The sequence below is a fragment of the Stegostoma tigrinum genome, chromosome 2 (assembly GCF_030684315.1).
Source record: "Stegostoma tigrinum isolate sSteTig4 chromosome 2, sSteTig4.hap1, whole genome shotgun sequence".
NCBI lineage: Eukaryota > Metazoa > Chordata > Chondrichthyes > Orectolobiformes > Stegostomatidae > Stegostoma > Stegostoma tigrinum.
The window spans coordinates 22,818,658-22,834,055 of NC_081355.1; the positions used below are offsets into that span (position 1 = coordinate 22,818,658).

Genomic DNA, 15,398 nt, shown 5'->3' on the forward strand with positions numbered 1-15,398 from the left:
GTCTTTTATAGGCATTCAAGCCTTCACTTATTTTATTTAAGGGGGTGAAGTTGAGGATCACCCTGGAGAAACAACCAGGAAGATACATTATGTGTTCATTATGGTGACAAGCTCATCAAAGAATGCAACAGGCAACTCAATGGTGGGACGGGTAAAAGGAGGCTATGGTCATCAGGGACACAGAGGACAATTTGTCTCTAGCACTACCCCAGCTGATACCTACTAAGTTACTCCAGACTGTGTTTCAAGCCTTGGACAAATTCAGTAAAGTACACAGTTACGTTATACCCCAAAACAGACATGCAGCATATCTTTAAGTGATATGCTCATAATGTTGGCACAATATCGTGGTGTACTGCTCCAAATCTTGCATATTCACGTACTTATCCAATTATCTATTAAATGCTGTAACTGCACCTGTATCCGCCACTTCCTCTCACAGTTCATCCCAGATACTAACCACTCTCTACGTAAAAAAGTTGCTCCTCATGTCTTGTTTTAAGTCTTTCTCCTCTCACCTTCAGAAGTATGCCCCTTAGGTTTGAATTCCCACACCTCAGGAAAAAGACCCTGACTATTCACCTCATCTATACCTCTCATGATTTTCTAAACTTCTATAAGGTCACCCTTCAACCTCCTACATGCCAGTGAAAAACATCCCAGTCTATCCATTTCTGAAGAAGGGCCCAGACCCGGAACATCAGCTTTCTTCCTCCTCTGATGCTGCTTGGCCTGCTGTGTTCTTCCAGCTCTACATCTTGTTATCCCAGTCTATCCAGCCTATTTTTATGGCCTTCATTCCTGGCAACATCCTGGTTAAAACTCTTCTGAATGTCTCCAGTTTATTATTATTCTCCCCCTTAACAAAGCAACCAGAACTGCACATAATACTCCAGAAGACACCTCACCAACATCTGTATATCCTCAACTTGACGTCCCAACTCTGACACTCAAAGATCCGAGCAACGAAGGCAAGCCTGCTAAACACCTTCTTAACCCTTCTGTCTCCCTGTGATGCAAATTTCAAAGAATTATGTACCTGAAGCTCTAGGTTTCTCAGTTCTCCAACTCTACCCAGGGGCTTAACATTAATCAGCTAAGTCCTTGTTCACTTTAGCAAAATGCAATACCTTGCATTTATCCAAATAAAACTTATCTGCCACTCCTCAGCTCATTGGCCTAATTGATCAAGACCTCTTAGTAATCTATGATACCTTCTTCACGATCCACTATGCCACCAATTTCTGAGGAGCCAAATAGGTACTCCTGCTTCCACTTCATATGTTATTATGTTTCTCCTGGTAACCTGGTCACAATATCCTCAATCAATCCATATAACTGGTCCTCTTCTCTAGAACCATTCTTGCGGCTCTTAATTGCAACTTCTCCAGTGCCGTCACATTCTTCTTAAAATGTGCTGCCCGCAATACTCCAGCTGAGACTAAAACAGAGCTTTATAGAGATTTGTCAAACAAAATTACTCTTTTCCTTTATGCTCATCCATATAAAACCTTATTAAGCATTCTCTCAACCTGTCCTAACACTTACAATATTTTATACATGTCTACACCAAATCCATCCGCTTTGGCAACCACTTAATTTTGTATTGTCTCTATCCAAATTTTTCTGCATTAATTTTCATCCGTTACTCCATTCCATCAATGTGTCCGCAGCCCTTTGAAGTTCTTTACTATCCAGGTCACAGTTTACAAGACTTGTCAATTTTGCAATACTTCGCAAATGTTGAAATTTTGTCCCACAGAACAACTCCTGCAGGCAGAGCATCTCTACTGTAAACCTTCCTCCAGTTCAAAATTTATAACCACCCTATGTTTCCTGTCATTCAACTAACGGCATATCGTATCGCTACTCTGCCTTTTATTCCATGAACTCCAAATTTGCTCATACATTTTTGGTTTGGCATATTATCAAATGCCTTTTGGAAGTCCAAGTGTACCACAGCAACACTTTTACCGTCACCAACCGACTTGGTTGTCTCATTAAAAAGCTCAAAAAAGTGTTTTAACATAATTTGTTCTGAATAAATCAACACTGGCTTTCCATAATTAACCCACATTTGCCCAAGTAACTACTAATTTTGAAAACCAAAAGAACTGCGGATGCTGTAAATCAGGAACAAAAACAAAGTTGCTGGAAAAGCTCAGCAGGTCTGGCAGCATTTGTGGGGGAGAAAACAGAGTTAACGTTTCGGGTTCAGAGACCTTCTGAGGAAGGGACACTGGACCCAAAATATTAACTATTGATTTTGACTTAACTTATCCCTAAAAGCTTCCCCATTATTGAGGTATTTGCAATTACTGTTTGTTTTAAGTCAGCTTATGTTTGTAAGAAAAAATTCTGACTCATATATATGGATTTGATTGTTTGATTTAATTGACATTTTGAAATGGTGGGCTCAGTATTGCAGCTGCTATATTGTCGGAAGAAAGTGTGTCCCATGTGCAAGTAATGTTTGTCCCTTAGTAAAGTTTTGATGAATGAGGCATTAAAAGGAATGTAAATAGTTTAGTCAAAGTGAGTCAGAACATTTAACATCTTTGCCTTTGTCTGGATTTTTTAAAACATAATCTAGTAAGACAGGCAGTTTGTTTGTTCTGTTGAATCATATGGTTGTATTGCTGCCTTTGCTAGGTTCCCATTTTCCACATGGAATGTTGGTTCACATTCCATGATAAATCCTGCCTGTCAATCACTGCAGTTCTCACTGGTTCATATTTACAATTTTTTTCACTTGCTTTCAATTCTTCAGTGTAATAAATTTAAAACTCTCATTCTTACCAACACATTCCACCATGATTTCATATTGTTCAGTAATTTTGCTTTCCAATCACTCTATTCCTAACTTCAACCCCTTTTTTGGATTTGCTTGTTGCTGGACACTGATGCTGGTGAAGAACCACCAGCCACTTCACCTTTACCCTCTGAAACTCCATCCAAAATGACGTAGCCTCTCCACCCTACTCACCACCTTCAAAAACTTTTAAAAAACACATTTCCAGAGCCAAAGCTCTTTATTAACTATCCTAAACTCCCTTTTTTCTGGATCAGAGGCCGTTTCTTTATCCTTAATTATTGCACTGTTGAATGCTTCTTCATGTTAAAACCACTCTAACTGGACAAGCTGTTATGGAAAGTAATGCATCTCATTCAAAGTGTATGTTGTATTGTGAAATCTTAGTCTATTTTCATTCCAAATAAGGGAGGCAATCAGTGCATGTCAGAGGACTAAAAAAAGACTGAGATACACACACTGTAGCACTTTTATTCCCAGAATCTGCAGATGGAAATGCACTTCAAAAAATGACAACTTCTGCTGAATTTGTAACTTTCTTCCTGTTGTAGCAATGTCGCCCTTCTCCTGGGCATTTAGTACATCTTAACTGCAGCCTATATCTATTGCTACTCTGTCATTTGTTGCTTTTCAAGGTTTGAAGGTATCACTGCCACATACCTCAGAGGTAAGCCATTAGAAACCCTCAGTGTCTCTGAAGGGTCCATCCAGGCAAATGTTTCTGCCTCTGTACAAAGAGAAGCCCATTCTCAGATCTCACCAATTTTCTTACAGAGGAGGGTCACTCATAGTTAACCTCATCAACCTCTTTCCTGCCACCTATCTATCCCAGAACAGTATTCTCTTGGGCTTGAGCAGTAGATCAACAATCACCGCTCCTCTCCATATTTCTCTCCAGAATATTCCTTCAGAAGTGGACATGAAGAACAGACTGGCATTGACAAATGTATTGCAAGAAATAAACAAGCTTCATACCAGCTACAGCCTTATTGGTATTCTGGTTCTGATTGAAACCTGCCTCACTAACAGTGACCACTTGCGCACAATAAAAATTCCCTGGCTACCTTTGACCACCTGCACTATCCAAACTGTTTGGATTGCAGCGTGATTATTCTCACCAAAACACAGTCTGATTTCTCCTAGATAATAAAATGTGAGGCTGGATGAACACAGCAGGCCAAGCAGCATCTCAGGAGCACAAAAGCTGACGTTTCGGGCCTAGACCCTTCATCAGAGAGGGGGATGTGGGGAGGGAACTGGAATAAATAGGGAGAGAGGGGGAGGCGGACCGAAGATGGAGAGTAAAGAAGATAGGTGGAGAGAGTATAGGTGGGGAGGTAGGGAGGGGATAGGTCAGTCCAGGGAAGACGGACAGGTCAAGGAGGTGGGATGAGGTTAGTAGGTAGCTGGGGGTGCGGCTTGGGGTGGGAGGAAGGGATGGGTGAGAGGAAGAACCGGTTAGGGAGGCAGAGACATGTTGGACTGGTTTTGGGATGCAGTGGGTGGGGTGGTGCACACAACCAGCCCAGCTCTTCCCCCCCACCCACTGCATCCCAAAACCAGTCCAACATGTCTCTGCCTCCCTAACCGGTTCTTCCTCTCACCCATCCCTTCCTCCCACCCCAAGCCGCACCCCCAGCTACCTACTAACCTCATCCCACCTCCTTGACCTGTCCGTCTTCCCTGGACTGACCTATCCCCTCCCTACCTCCCCACCTACACTCTCTCCACCTATCTTCTTTACTCTCCATCTTCGGTCCGCCTCCCCCTCTCTCCCTATTTATTCCAGTTCCCTCCCCACATCCCCCTCTCTGATGAAGGGTCTAGGCCCGAAACGTCAGCTTTTGTGCTCCTGAGATGCTGCTTGGCCTGCTGTGTTCATCCAGCCTCACATTTTATTATCTTGGAATCTCCAGCATCTGCAGTTCCCATTATCTCTGATTTCTCCTGTTAGCCCTCTTGCATTTTCTCCTCCTTTGAGAATTGAACCCAGGGGGTGACATGGTGGCTCAGTGGTTAGCACTGCTGCCTCACAGTGCCAGTGACCCGGGTTTGATGCCACCCTTGGGGGAATGCCTGTGTGGAGTTTGTACATTCTCCCAGTATCTGTGTGGGTTTCCTCCAGCTATTCCAGTTTCCTCCCATGGTCCAAAGATGTGCAGGCTAGGTAGAATGGGCATGTTAGTGTCCAGGGATTTACATCCAAAATGGACTAGCTATCAGTAATGCAGGATTAAAGGGATAGGATGGGGGGATTGGATCTGGGTTGGATGCTCTTCAAAGGGTCCATATGGATTCAATATGCTAAATTGCACTGAGAGACTGCTTATCTTGTAAAGACCATACTTGTAATTTTTTTTGTAGTTTTGATTGTGGACTGAAATGGGAAAATTACTGCTTTAAAAACCTAGCATTGTCAGGGGATTACTGCAAATTTTAAAAGCAAGTTAACTGATTGTAGGGAGTGCTATTTACAAAGCTGTTTGTGCAAGCAGTGGGGGAAGCCTAGTTACAGTTCAGTAAACAGGACCAGTGAAACTGAACAGAACTATAATTAAGCCACATTTCCCTGTTACCATTATGTCGTACAGTGTTTGTTTCTGGTGCATTTCAATGAGATATTTAGGTCTCAAGCTAAGTTGTTGATAATTTCATTTTAAGGATGGAAGAAATGTTGGCATTCAGATTCTCAAAGCATGCATGGCCTCAGTAAATTACTATGATTAACATTTCATGGAGCTGGCCATTCTACTTGTGCAGGAAGACCACTGTAATCCCCTGTGACACCAACCTACTCAGGTTTGTGAAAAATCCCTCCATTCTCTCACTAATCAGTTGGTGTTCTTGAATGGTCTGTAAGTACATCATGCTCCTCAATAATTCTTCCCTTAAATTTTGTAGCCCATGGGATACAGTTTGTGTGTCCGACTAAGGAAGGTTGCACCCTCTGATTCAGAATCTCCACCCTGACAATACCAAGATCCCTTGTTTACTGCAGTGTGAGAGTCAACAAGGAAATCCCAGCTATCTATCAAACTGATTCCACTGACGGGTGAGTATTTGAGCTGATGCATGGTAAATCCTGTCACATCCTCAGAACAAATATGCATTTTTGAGACCCCTTCATCCATACGGTCTTGAAGACTCTTAGCCACAAAGAGAAAATATATTGCCACATTCAAGCTAAGCAGGTTGTAACTTCACTTGTTTCGTGAAATCAAGTCAGCCTGACTAACTATTGTATAAATTGATAGGTAACTGGCAGGACCCATCTTGAATGACCATGTATGCTGAAACACCATTGCTACCGCAGCAGTTGCTAGCTGCAAAAAGCAAAAGGGAACCATTTCAATTTGTTCCTTCTCTTTCATACTCCGTGCTCTTTCTCATACAACATGGAAGCAACTAACCTATCAAATTGTAATAGAACATTCTCCATCACTTAACGCAGTGCATTTGATGAGGGTGGCTATCAAGGAGAGGCAAGAAACTGCATAAGGATTAGGGCAATTCCCATTGCCGAATGATTGCACAGGACTGTGAAATGCAGAAGAAGAGAAGTATGCCTGTAAGGCCATCAAAGTGATAAGACTGAGTAGACTTGAAAATGCAAAGTGGAAGAATATAGTGATGCAGTGTGGGGCGTAGGTGAGCATTGAACTGTACTCGACTTTTTAGCTGGTTTGGATCATCAAAAATACTTCTTGACTGGGTCCAGGAATATGGCACATCTAGCCGTGTCTTAGCAGGTTCCTTCCCTCCAATATTAGGGAAGAATCTCTCTCTTAGGCTCCTCATAACTTCCGGGAATATATCAGGGAGCTAGTTTCAGTCCAAAATAAACAAATTATTACCCTAATTTCCCAATCAAATTCCTCTGAATTCCATTATTGACCTTTTAAATATTGGAGTTGAAACTGTATCATGTCTGATGTGGTGCAATTGACACATTGAGGTTGCCTTCAATCAAATGGCAGAGCTAATAGTAAGTTGAACTCAAGAGATATTTAAGGATATTTACATCATGGCATGGCAATTAATCTGATGGGAGGATACAATTCAGCCATCAACATCATGAAAAATATTGAGTCATCATTTGTCCCAGACACATAAACTAATATAAACTAACACCACATTACAAAAACCATACTGAACTAAAAATTGTGCTTTTAAACACAAGTGCATGACTGAGGTTTTGTGAATGTCTGTTTCTAGTATTCCACTGATCAGTAACAAATGGATTTCAATTCTGTGATGCAAAGCCAGTACATCCAACAAGCAGATGGGTTCCATCAGTACAATCAAAAAGTGAGTTCTATTATCGACAAAAACCCAGCTTTATTTTAGAATTATTCATGAATTTATTACATCTGGTTTTGATGTAAACATTTGTACATTTTATAATTATTTATTCAGTTTCATAAGAAGTGGATTCTCCACAAAGATAAAGTAAACTTTCCAAAGTAGTCATAGATTTTGAGCATAGTCTACTCCTGTTAATTCAAGGTTGGTGAATTCAAATAACAGGGTAATTGCATTTGTTTTAGAACATAAATTTCCACTGCATGATTCAATCTTTCAGTGTCAAAGAGTGCTAATAATAGCAGTAGACTGTAACACAAACTGAAGAAGCAAGCAAAACATTTTATCATCTCAGTTCTTCAATGTGTTTCCTTTGCATGATCGATATGAGATACTTAGACAGTCTGTTGGAGAAATTTGAGAGGTGCCATGTGCAGACCATGAAAATTTTTGCAATTACAAAATTCCATAAGCCACTATCTGCACAGCCAATATGGTATAATGCAATACATCATGCAGGATAGTCATCTGGGCCACCCTTAGTCTACCCCATCATGTTCTCTATTTCCGTAAGCAATTGTTCCCCACTTATTGCTCTTGGTTAAATTAGAATGTATCAACAACAATTTTCTGCAGCATGTTACTTGGTAGGCAATGAAAAAGTAATACAAGTGTCAGGCAATATTCAAACTATCTTGTCTAATATGCTAGTGTTCACATTCACATAACCAAAGGCTGGAATTATGTGCAAGTGGTTGTTGTCAGCCTAGCAGAAAATTACCACCCCTGCAATATCACGGATATGTTTAAATAAAGATGTAGCATTCAAAGAAATGTTTAATTATGTCTTTGCAGCTATTTTATTATACAGGGCATTCACAGTATGGGCTACTTATTTCACAGTAATTGTAAGTCTTATTGGAACATTTTGGAATAACTACAAAATGCCTTCAAATTCTAAACTTGTATTTGTACTATCTGTAAATATTTGTAAATTCCATCAGAGGCTGAAAATAAGCTTATAAATGCTTTTTGAGACTTTTAACAGTTGTGAGCTGAAAACGGTGCTGATGGATGGGCTATCAATATTTGAAGCACCCCAGTTTACCTGCCTCAGAACTATAGGAAAATTGGGCAGGGGATTTTAACATACATCTGATTTGCTGTCAGCCATTTCATCTCAAGACAGGATGGTTAAATGCTCCTATTTTCTAAGACCAATTTCATCTTTATCAAGTTGCCTTTTGCAAAGTGAATTTTATCAGTGCTATGTGATTCCGAGTTTGGAAGAACTGGGATTGATTCTAAGTTGCTAAAAAGCTTTATCGGTGACCTCAAATAGACCACCCTCCCTCTCCATGCCAATGACTAACGTGCTGTGAATTTTGCATGGGTAGCAACGGGACTGCTCCAAATGACTGCCTATTGAGGCAGTAGATCCCGATTCATAGGCAAGTCAGGATGCCATGTTAACCCATAGATTATTAATTTAGGAAGTACAGGTCAGAACAAAACCTGTTTGCTCTCGATTGCTTCACGGTTGCACAAATCTGAAAAAAACTTCAGGAGCTACTGTTCAAACAATATTTATGTGTTAGGAGGAATAATGAGATGAATCTAGGTTCTGGCCTTTGCCCTCCTGTACGATCATGACATCTCAGCCATGCCAGATTTAACTTGTTGCTAAGTTGGCAGTGACAAGCATAATACATCAGGTTGACCACTTGGTGTCTGCCACTCACCTTGCTTTATATATACGTGGCAAACACATTCAGCTTGTTTGTCCAAATAACAGGACACTCAATACTTAAAATCAATTCCATTGTAACCTGCATACAAAGCAGTTTATAGTTTGAGGTGGTGTTCAAGCTATCCTACATCGTGAGATACCTGCATTAGCTTTCTCTTATGTGCATTTGTATGGAAGTCAAACTCACTTTACACTGACACGTGGTAAATGCTACAAACACCGGAAATAAATAAGTGGCTGCTTTTAAAAGACAAACATTCAAATCTGTTAAAAGTATCAACTCACTTGTCCTCCCTCTTCTCCTGGGTAGCCTTGAAATCCCTCTGCACCTCTTTGTCCCTAAAACATGAACACATCAATTAACGAATAGACAAGACACTCCTTGTTCTAAATTCCAATGAGCAATCGTGAAACGATTGAACATGTGCATATATTAGTAACTTACCTTCGGCCCTTTGATCCCTTGCACACCGAACAGACCTGGTTCTCCCAAGCAGGTGCATGCAACATTACAACACTTTGTTTCCATGGCTGCCGTCTGCAGAAAAATATTTCATTATTTATACTTTTTAACAGATCCTTGTGAGATTAGCTTCTAAACAGTTAAGAAACTGAACAGAAAATTCTTCATCGGAGGAAGTTGCACTTATTGATATTAAGAACATTCACAAGCAACACGCTAATAAAACTGCTTATTGAAACATTACTGAATAAATGGAGCAATTTGTTTTCAATTCCATTTTCGTAGCGAAAGTTACAGAAGATCAATTCTGTCTTGCTCATCTCAGGATCACTTACAATTTGCTTCATCAAAGCATTTCCAATATCCTTCATTTCAATTGACAACTGTTGTTTGTATCCATATCCAGTTCCAAACTCAATGTGATGGATCTCATGCACATTGACAGCATCTTCCAGGGCCACTGTGACGAGTGCATGGATTCCTGGAATTATAAAATGTTATTTATTATCATAATTACCATAGATAATTGAGTAATATTGAAGATTGGATGGTTGTAGCCTGTTTTAAATGGGGGGGAAACTTTTTAAGTGAGTTTATAGAATAAGGTGGAGTACATGCTCAGAACAAAAACAAAAATTTAAACTAAAATTAAAACCTTCTGAGGTAAATCATTGCAAATTGGCAATCCTTTCAGTTGCTTGCAAGTTTGGCAGAATGGTCAAGAGCAAATTATTTTTTAGTTGGAATTTATCCAGCCATTTCGTAGTAGTGACTGGCTCATGACCACATACTATTCTTCCTACAATATTTCTAACGGCGCAGTTAAAATGGAGCCCTTACTGCTCCACACTACCAAGCAATTCAACTGATTCGAAATACTTTTCTGCATCCTCTTGTTTCCATCAAATAAGTAGAGATGCAGGGCAAAACGTGTCTTAAAATTTAGTCCATGAACAAAATGACGATTGCTTTTGTTTTTTTGCAAGAACAATCAATGTTTCCTAACACAATCTGCAATAGCTGTCCAACTTGGGAAGTTAAATCATTCAATTAAGTGAAGCCTGACTGGCGAGAATAAACAGTTCACTTGTCAAAGATGACATCCTCTTGCTCAATTATAATAGCCCTGTGCATGGCGCTTCATCAAATGCTTTTTGAGTATCCAGATATACTGTATCCAATAATTCTCACTTATTCTTAATTAGCAGCTCTTCAAAAAAACCCAAATTTGAGAAAGCTTGATGCTTCTTCAATAAAGACAACAAGGTATGAAGCTGGATGAGCACAACAGGCCAAGCAGCATCTCAGGAGCACAAAAGCTCACGTTTCGGGCCTAGACCCTTCATCAGAGCTCTCTGATGAAGGGTCTAGGCCCGAAACGTCAGCTTTTGTGCTCCTGAGATGCTGCTTGGCCTGCTGTGTTCATCCAGCTCCACACTTTGTTATCTTGGATTACTCCAGCATCTGCAGTCCCCATTATCTCTGACTTCTTCAATAAATCCGTGTTTACAGTGACCAATCATATTGGCTCAAACCTTCCAGTCAGTATCATAATATGTTTTCCAACAATGACCATTCACCATAAACACTCAATTAAATTCCTCCAATTTTTCTGACCAAGCTTCCTATTGAGGATTCTGAAGAACTCCTTCAGCACATGATGTCTCAGAGGGAGAAAAGAAAATCTGCCCCAAAGCCAAGCCACCTCACCACCAACCCTACCCTATCCCCAACACCACCTCAACCCATCCTCCCTTCCAACACACCACCCCTTGCCCCAGTACGCACGAGCCACTCTATTGTGGAAAGTAAATGTGCCAAAATTGTTCAATGTGTAATCAAATGAGTGTGTCTGCGAATGACAAGGCGTGTAAACAGGTAGGGTGGATGTGGTTAAGTAGGAAAATCAGTAAGCTGTATACACTAAGTAGGAAAGTGGGCAGGATGGGTGTTAGTCTGTGAGGGCCAGGGTAGGGGAAATGGGAACTGGTGTCACATTTGGAGGAACCCAAGAACTTAAGGGAAATAGGCATGTTTTGCAGTTATTGATGTTTCCATTTCTGATTCAGTGTGAAAAATAAGACTGAAACATTTGTGATCTATCTTCAGTCTGAAGTGCTGAGTGGATGATCCACCTTCATCTCCGTGTGGGATCTCCAATGTCATTGATTCCAGTCTTCAACCAATCAGACTAATTCCATGTGGAATCAAGAAATGAAAGGAGGAAAGAGCTCTGAGCCCTGAGAACATCCTGGTAAAATGGCTGAAGATGTGAACTCTGAAACTAGCATCATTGTTAGCCAAGTGGTTTTAGTATAACAACAATGCTGGTATTCACATGACAATATGGACAAACTATAAAATAATTCTGCTCACAAATGCCAAACAAACCCAAGCTGACCAAGACCTTCCTTTCAATTTACACCTGATCATCAAAGTGATTGAAGTCATCGAGAGTGCTGTCAAATTGCTCATAATGTGCAAAATAATGCTTAGTGAAGCTTAGCATGGACCAGGCTGACTTGGCCCCCAGCTTCATTAGACTCTTGATCCAAAAGTGAATTAAAGGATTCAAGAGATGAAATGAGAGTTATTTTATACAACGTGTGATATTATGGAGTCCAGCAACATTAAAGTCATTAAGAATTGCAGGCAACATTCCAATGACTGGAGTCACACCTATTTCAAAGAAATATGGCTTTGGTTGCTGCAGGCCAATAATCCCACCCCCAGGGCGTTTCTTCAGAGTAATGTCTTCAATCCAACCATCTTCACCTGGTTTCTGAATGACCACCTCCACTTCTGACCTCATAATGGGATGAATGTTGACTGAGGATTACATACTGTTCAGTATCATTTGTGTCTTCTTAGAGGCAGAAGCAGGCTGTCTCTATGTGCAGCAAGATTTGGACAATATTCAGTCTTAAGGTAATAAGAGACAAAGAACATCCATATTGTGGAAGCTCCAGGCAGTGACCACCTTAAACAAGACAAAATATAATCACCTGCCTTTAAAATTCAGCATCATTACTGTTATAACTATGCCATCTGATAGCATGGGTTTTCAGAAATTATGCTTTCAAAGGACATTTTTACTTTAAAAATCTGTACCTTGGAAATTAAACTAAACTTGGCTCCTCAAGGCAAATACCACAAAAAGTCATGTCAGTTACAATGAATTGTTTCATAACGCAATGGATGACAAGGTGCAGAGAGCACCATTAACAGGAGCTCTCGGGAAGAGGTCACTCCTAAGGTGCAAGCTGCAGGTAGCTTGGTGACCACCAGAAGAGGTAAGGGGGGAAAGGCATAGATTGCAGAGTTGCCCTGTGGCCATTCCCCTCAATGACAGGTGTATCACTTTGGATACTGTTGGGGGATGTCCTTTCAGGGGCTAGCAGCAGCAGTCTGCTATGACCGGCTCTGAGGATCAGAGGGAAAGGGTGCAGTCAGACAGAGCAAAACTGATAGGAGACTCAGTTGTGAGGGAGACAGACAGGAGATTCTATGGCCACAGAAGAGACATCAGGATGGTGTGTTGCCTCCCGGGTGCCAGGGTCAAGGACGTCTCTGAGCGGTTGCAGAATGTTCTGAAGGGGGAGGGGAAACAGCCAGAGATCAAAGTGCACATTGGTACAAATGACATAGGCAGCCAAAGGGATGGGATCCTGTGAAATGAGTATAGGGAGTTACGTAAAAAGTTAAAAAGCAGGACCTCAAGGGTAGTAATCTCTGGATTACTAACAGTGCCATGCATCAGTGAGGATAGAAATAGACCGAGAGGCCAGGTAAATGCGTGGCTGAGGGGCTGGTGTAAGGGGCAGGGTTTTCAGTTCTTGGACTACTGGGACTTCTTCTCGGGTAGAGGTGACCTGTACAAGAGGGACGCATTGCACTTGAGCCAGACAGAGTCCAATTTCCTCGTGGGGAGATTTGTTAGTGTTCCCCAGGAGGGTTTAAACTGGTTTGGCTGGGGTGGGGGGGAACTCTGAATAAGAGAGGTGCCATTGAGAAGTCAGGGGAAAATACATTTGCCAGCGAGAGCAAGTTTACTATTCAGGACAGCCAGGGGTACAGTAAAGGGAGGAAAAAGACTTCTGGTTTAAAGTACATTTATTTCAACTCACAAGGCCTGACTGGTAAGGCAGCTGAGCTCAGAGCATGGACTGGTTCTGGAGCTTGGGATATTATAGCCATAACAGAAACATGGCTGAGAGAATGGCAGGACTGGCAGCGCAATGTTCCTGGATACAGAAGGTACAGGCATGACATAAGTACAAGTAAGCAAGGAGGGAGAATTTCCCTATTAATAAGGGAGGACATAACAACAGTGCTTAGACAGGATATTCTTAAGGGGTCATCAAATGAGGCCATAAGGTTAGAACTTAGAAACAAGAAAGGGATGGTCACTCTGTTGGGAATGTATTATAGACCCCCAAATAGCCAGTGGGTACTAGAGAAGCAGAGAGATTGCAGACATCTATAGGAATCATAGAGTAGTATTGGAGATTTTAATTTTGCCTGTATTGACTTGGCCACCCAGAGTGTAAAAGGCCCAGATGCGGTGGAACCTGTCAGATGTGTCCAAGCAAGTTTCCTAAATCAATATGTAGATGCAACACTGAGCTTCCTCTTAGGAAACAAGGTCAGGCAAGTGACTGAACAATCAGTCGAAGAGCTCTCTGGGTCCAGTGAACCATAGGTCTCTTAGTTTTAACATAGTTATAAATAAAGATAGGACAGGTCCATGGGTTAAGGTGCTAAACTGCAGCAGGACCAGTTTTAGGGCCAGTAGACAGGATTTAGTACAGGTCGATTGGGTGAGTCTGTTTGAAGGAAAAGGAATGACTCGCAAATGGGGCGAATGTGTGACATCAAGAGTACCATATGTCCTTGTTAGGGTGAAGGGAAAAGCTGGCAGGTTTAGGGATCCCTGGCTGACGAGGGATATTCAGGCTCTGGTCAGGCAAAAAAAAAGGCATACATTGGGTTTAAGCTATCAGGTTCATGTGCATCTCTAGATGACTATCAAAAGGGTAGGAGCACACTAACAGGGAAAGCAGGAAAGCAAAAAGAAGGTATGAGATGGATCTGGTAGATAAGGTTAAAGATAATCCCGAGAGGTTCTGTAACTGCATTAACAGTAAAAGTGTGGCTAGGGAGAGAATAGGTCCCCTTAAAGATTAGCATGGCCGTTTATGTGCGGAGCCACAGAAGATGGGGGAAATTTTAATGAATATTTCTCCTCAGTGTTTCCTGAGAGAGAATCATGGCTGCTAAGGAAAGAAAGGAAACAAGTGGGGATGTTTTGAACCGCATGCATATTACCAAAGAGGAGGTGTTTGCAGCCTTAAAGTGCATGAAGGTGGATAAATCCCTTGGATGGATCAAATCCATTCTCGGACATTGTGAGAGGCTGGGAAGAAATTGCAGAGACCCTTGCCAAGATTTTTGCTCAATCTTGGTGAAGCTACAGAACACTGGAAGGTGGCTAATGTTGTTCCACTGTTTAAGAAAGATGGCAAAGACAAGCCAGGGAACAATAGGCCACTGAGTCTGGCAAGTTATTGGACAGGATTAACAAACACTTGGTGAGATTAGGGATAGTCAGCAAGGATTTGTCCGTGGGAAGTGATGTCTGACAACTCTTTTAGAGTTTATCAAAGAGGTAACCAAGAAGATAGATGAGGGTAGCACAGTAGGTATTAGCTATACAGACTTTAGTAAGGGCTTTGACAAGGCCCTGCATGGAAGGCTAGTCATGAAGGTTGGGTCACATGGGATCCAGGGAGGGCTTTCTAATTAGATTCAAAATTGGCTCAATGGTAGGAAGCAGAAAATGATGGTTGAAGGTTGTTTCTTGGACTGGAGGCCTGTGACTGGTGATGTGCCACAGGGGTTGGTGCTATAACCTTGTTATTTGTTATTTACATAAATGATGTTGATATGATGTATAAGGTATGGTTAGTAAATTTGCTGAAGATACAAAATTAGGAGGTATTGTTGATTGCAAGGAGAATTATCGAAGATTATAGAGGGATCTTGATCAGTTGGGGAAATGGGCTGAGGAT

General features: G+C 41.3%; 1 protein-coding gene across 5 annotated transcripts in view; it reads right to left on the minus strand.

The window, feature by feature from the left end:
- LOC125462486 (collagen alpha-6(VI) chain-like) overlaps positions 1-15,398 on the minus strand; it is a 164,326-nt gene that overhangs the window by 87,343 nt on the left and 61,585 nt on the right. For all 5 annotated transcript variants that reach the window (XM_048552571.2, XM_048552580.2, XM_048552599.2 and 2 more), the window contains 3 exons: positions 9,663-9,808; positions 9,310-9,402; positions 9,150-9,203 (listed from right to left, as the gene is read on the minus strand). In XM_048552571.2, the coding sequence (XP_048408528.1) occupies positions 9,150-9,203; positions 9,310-9,402; positions 9,663-9,808 (293 nt within the window). The remainder of the gene's footprint in view (positions 1-9,149; positions 9,204-9,309; positions 9,403-9,662; positions 9,809-15,398) is intronic.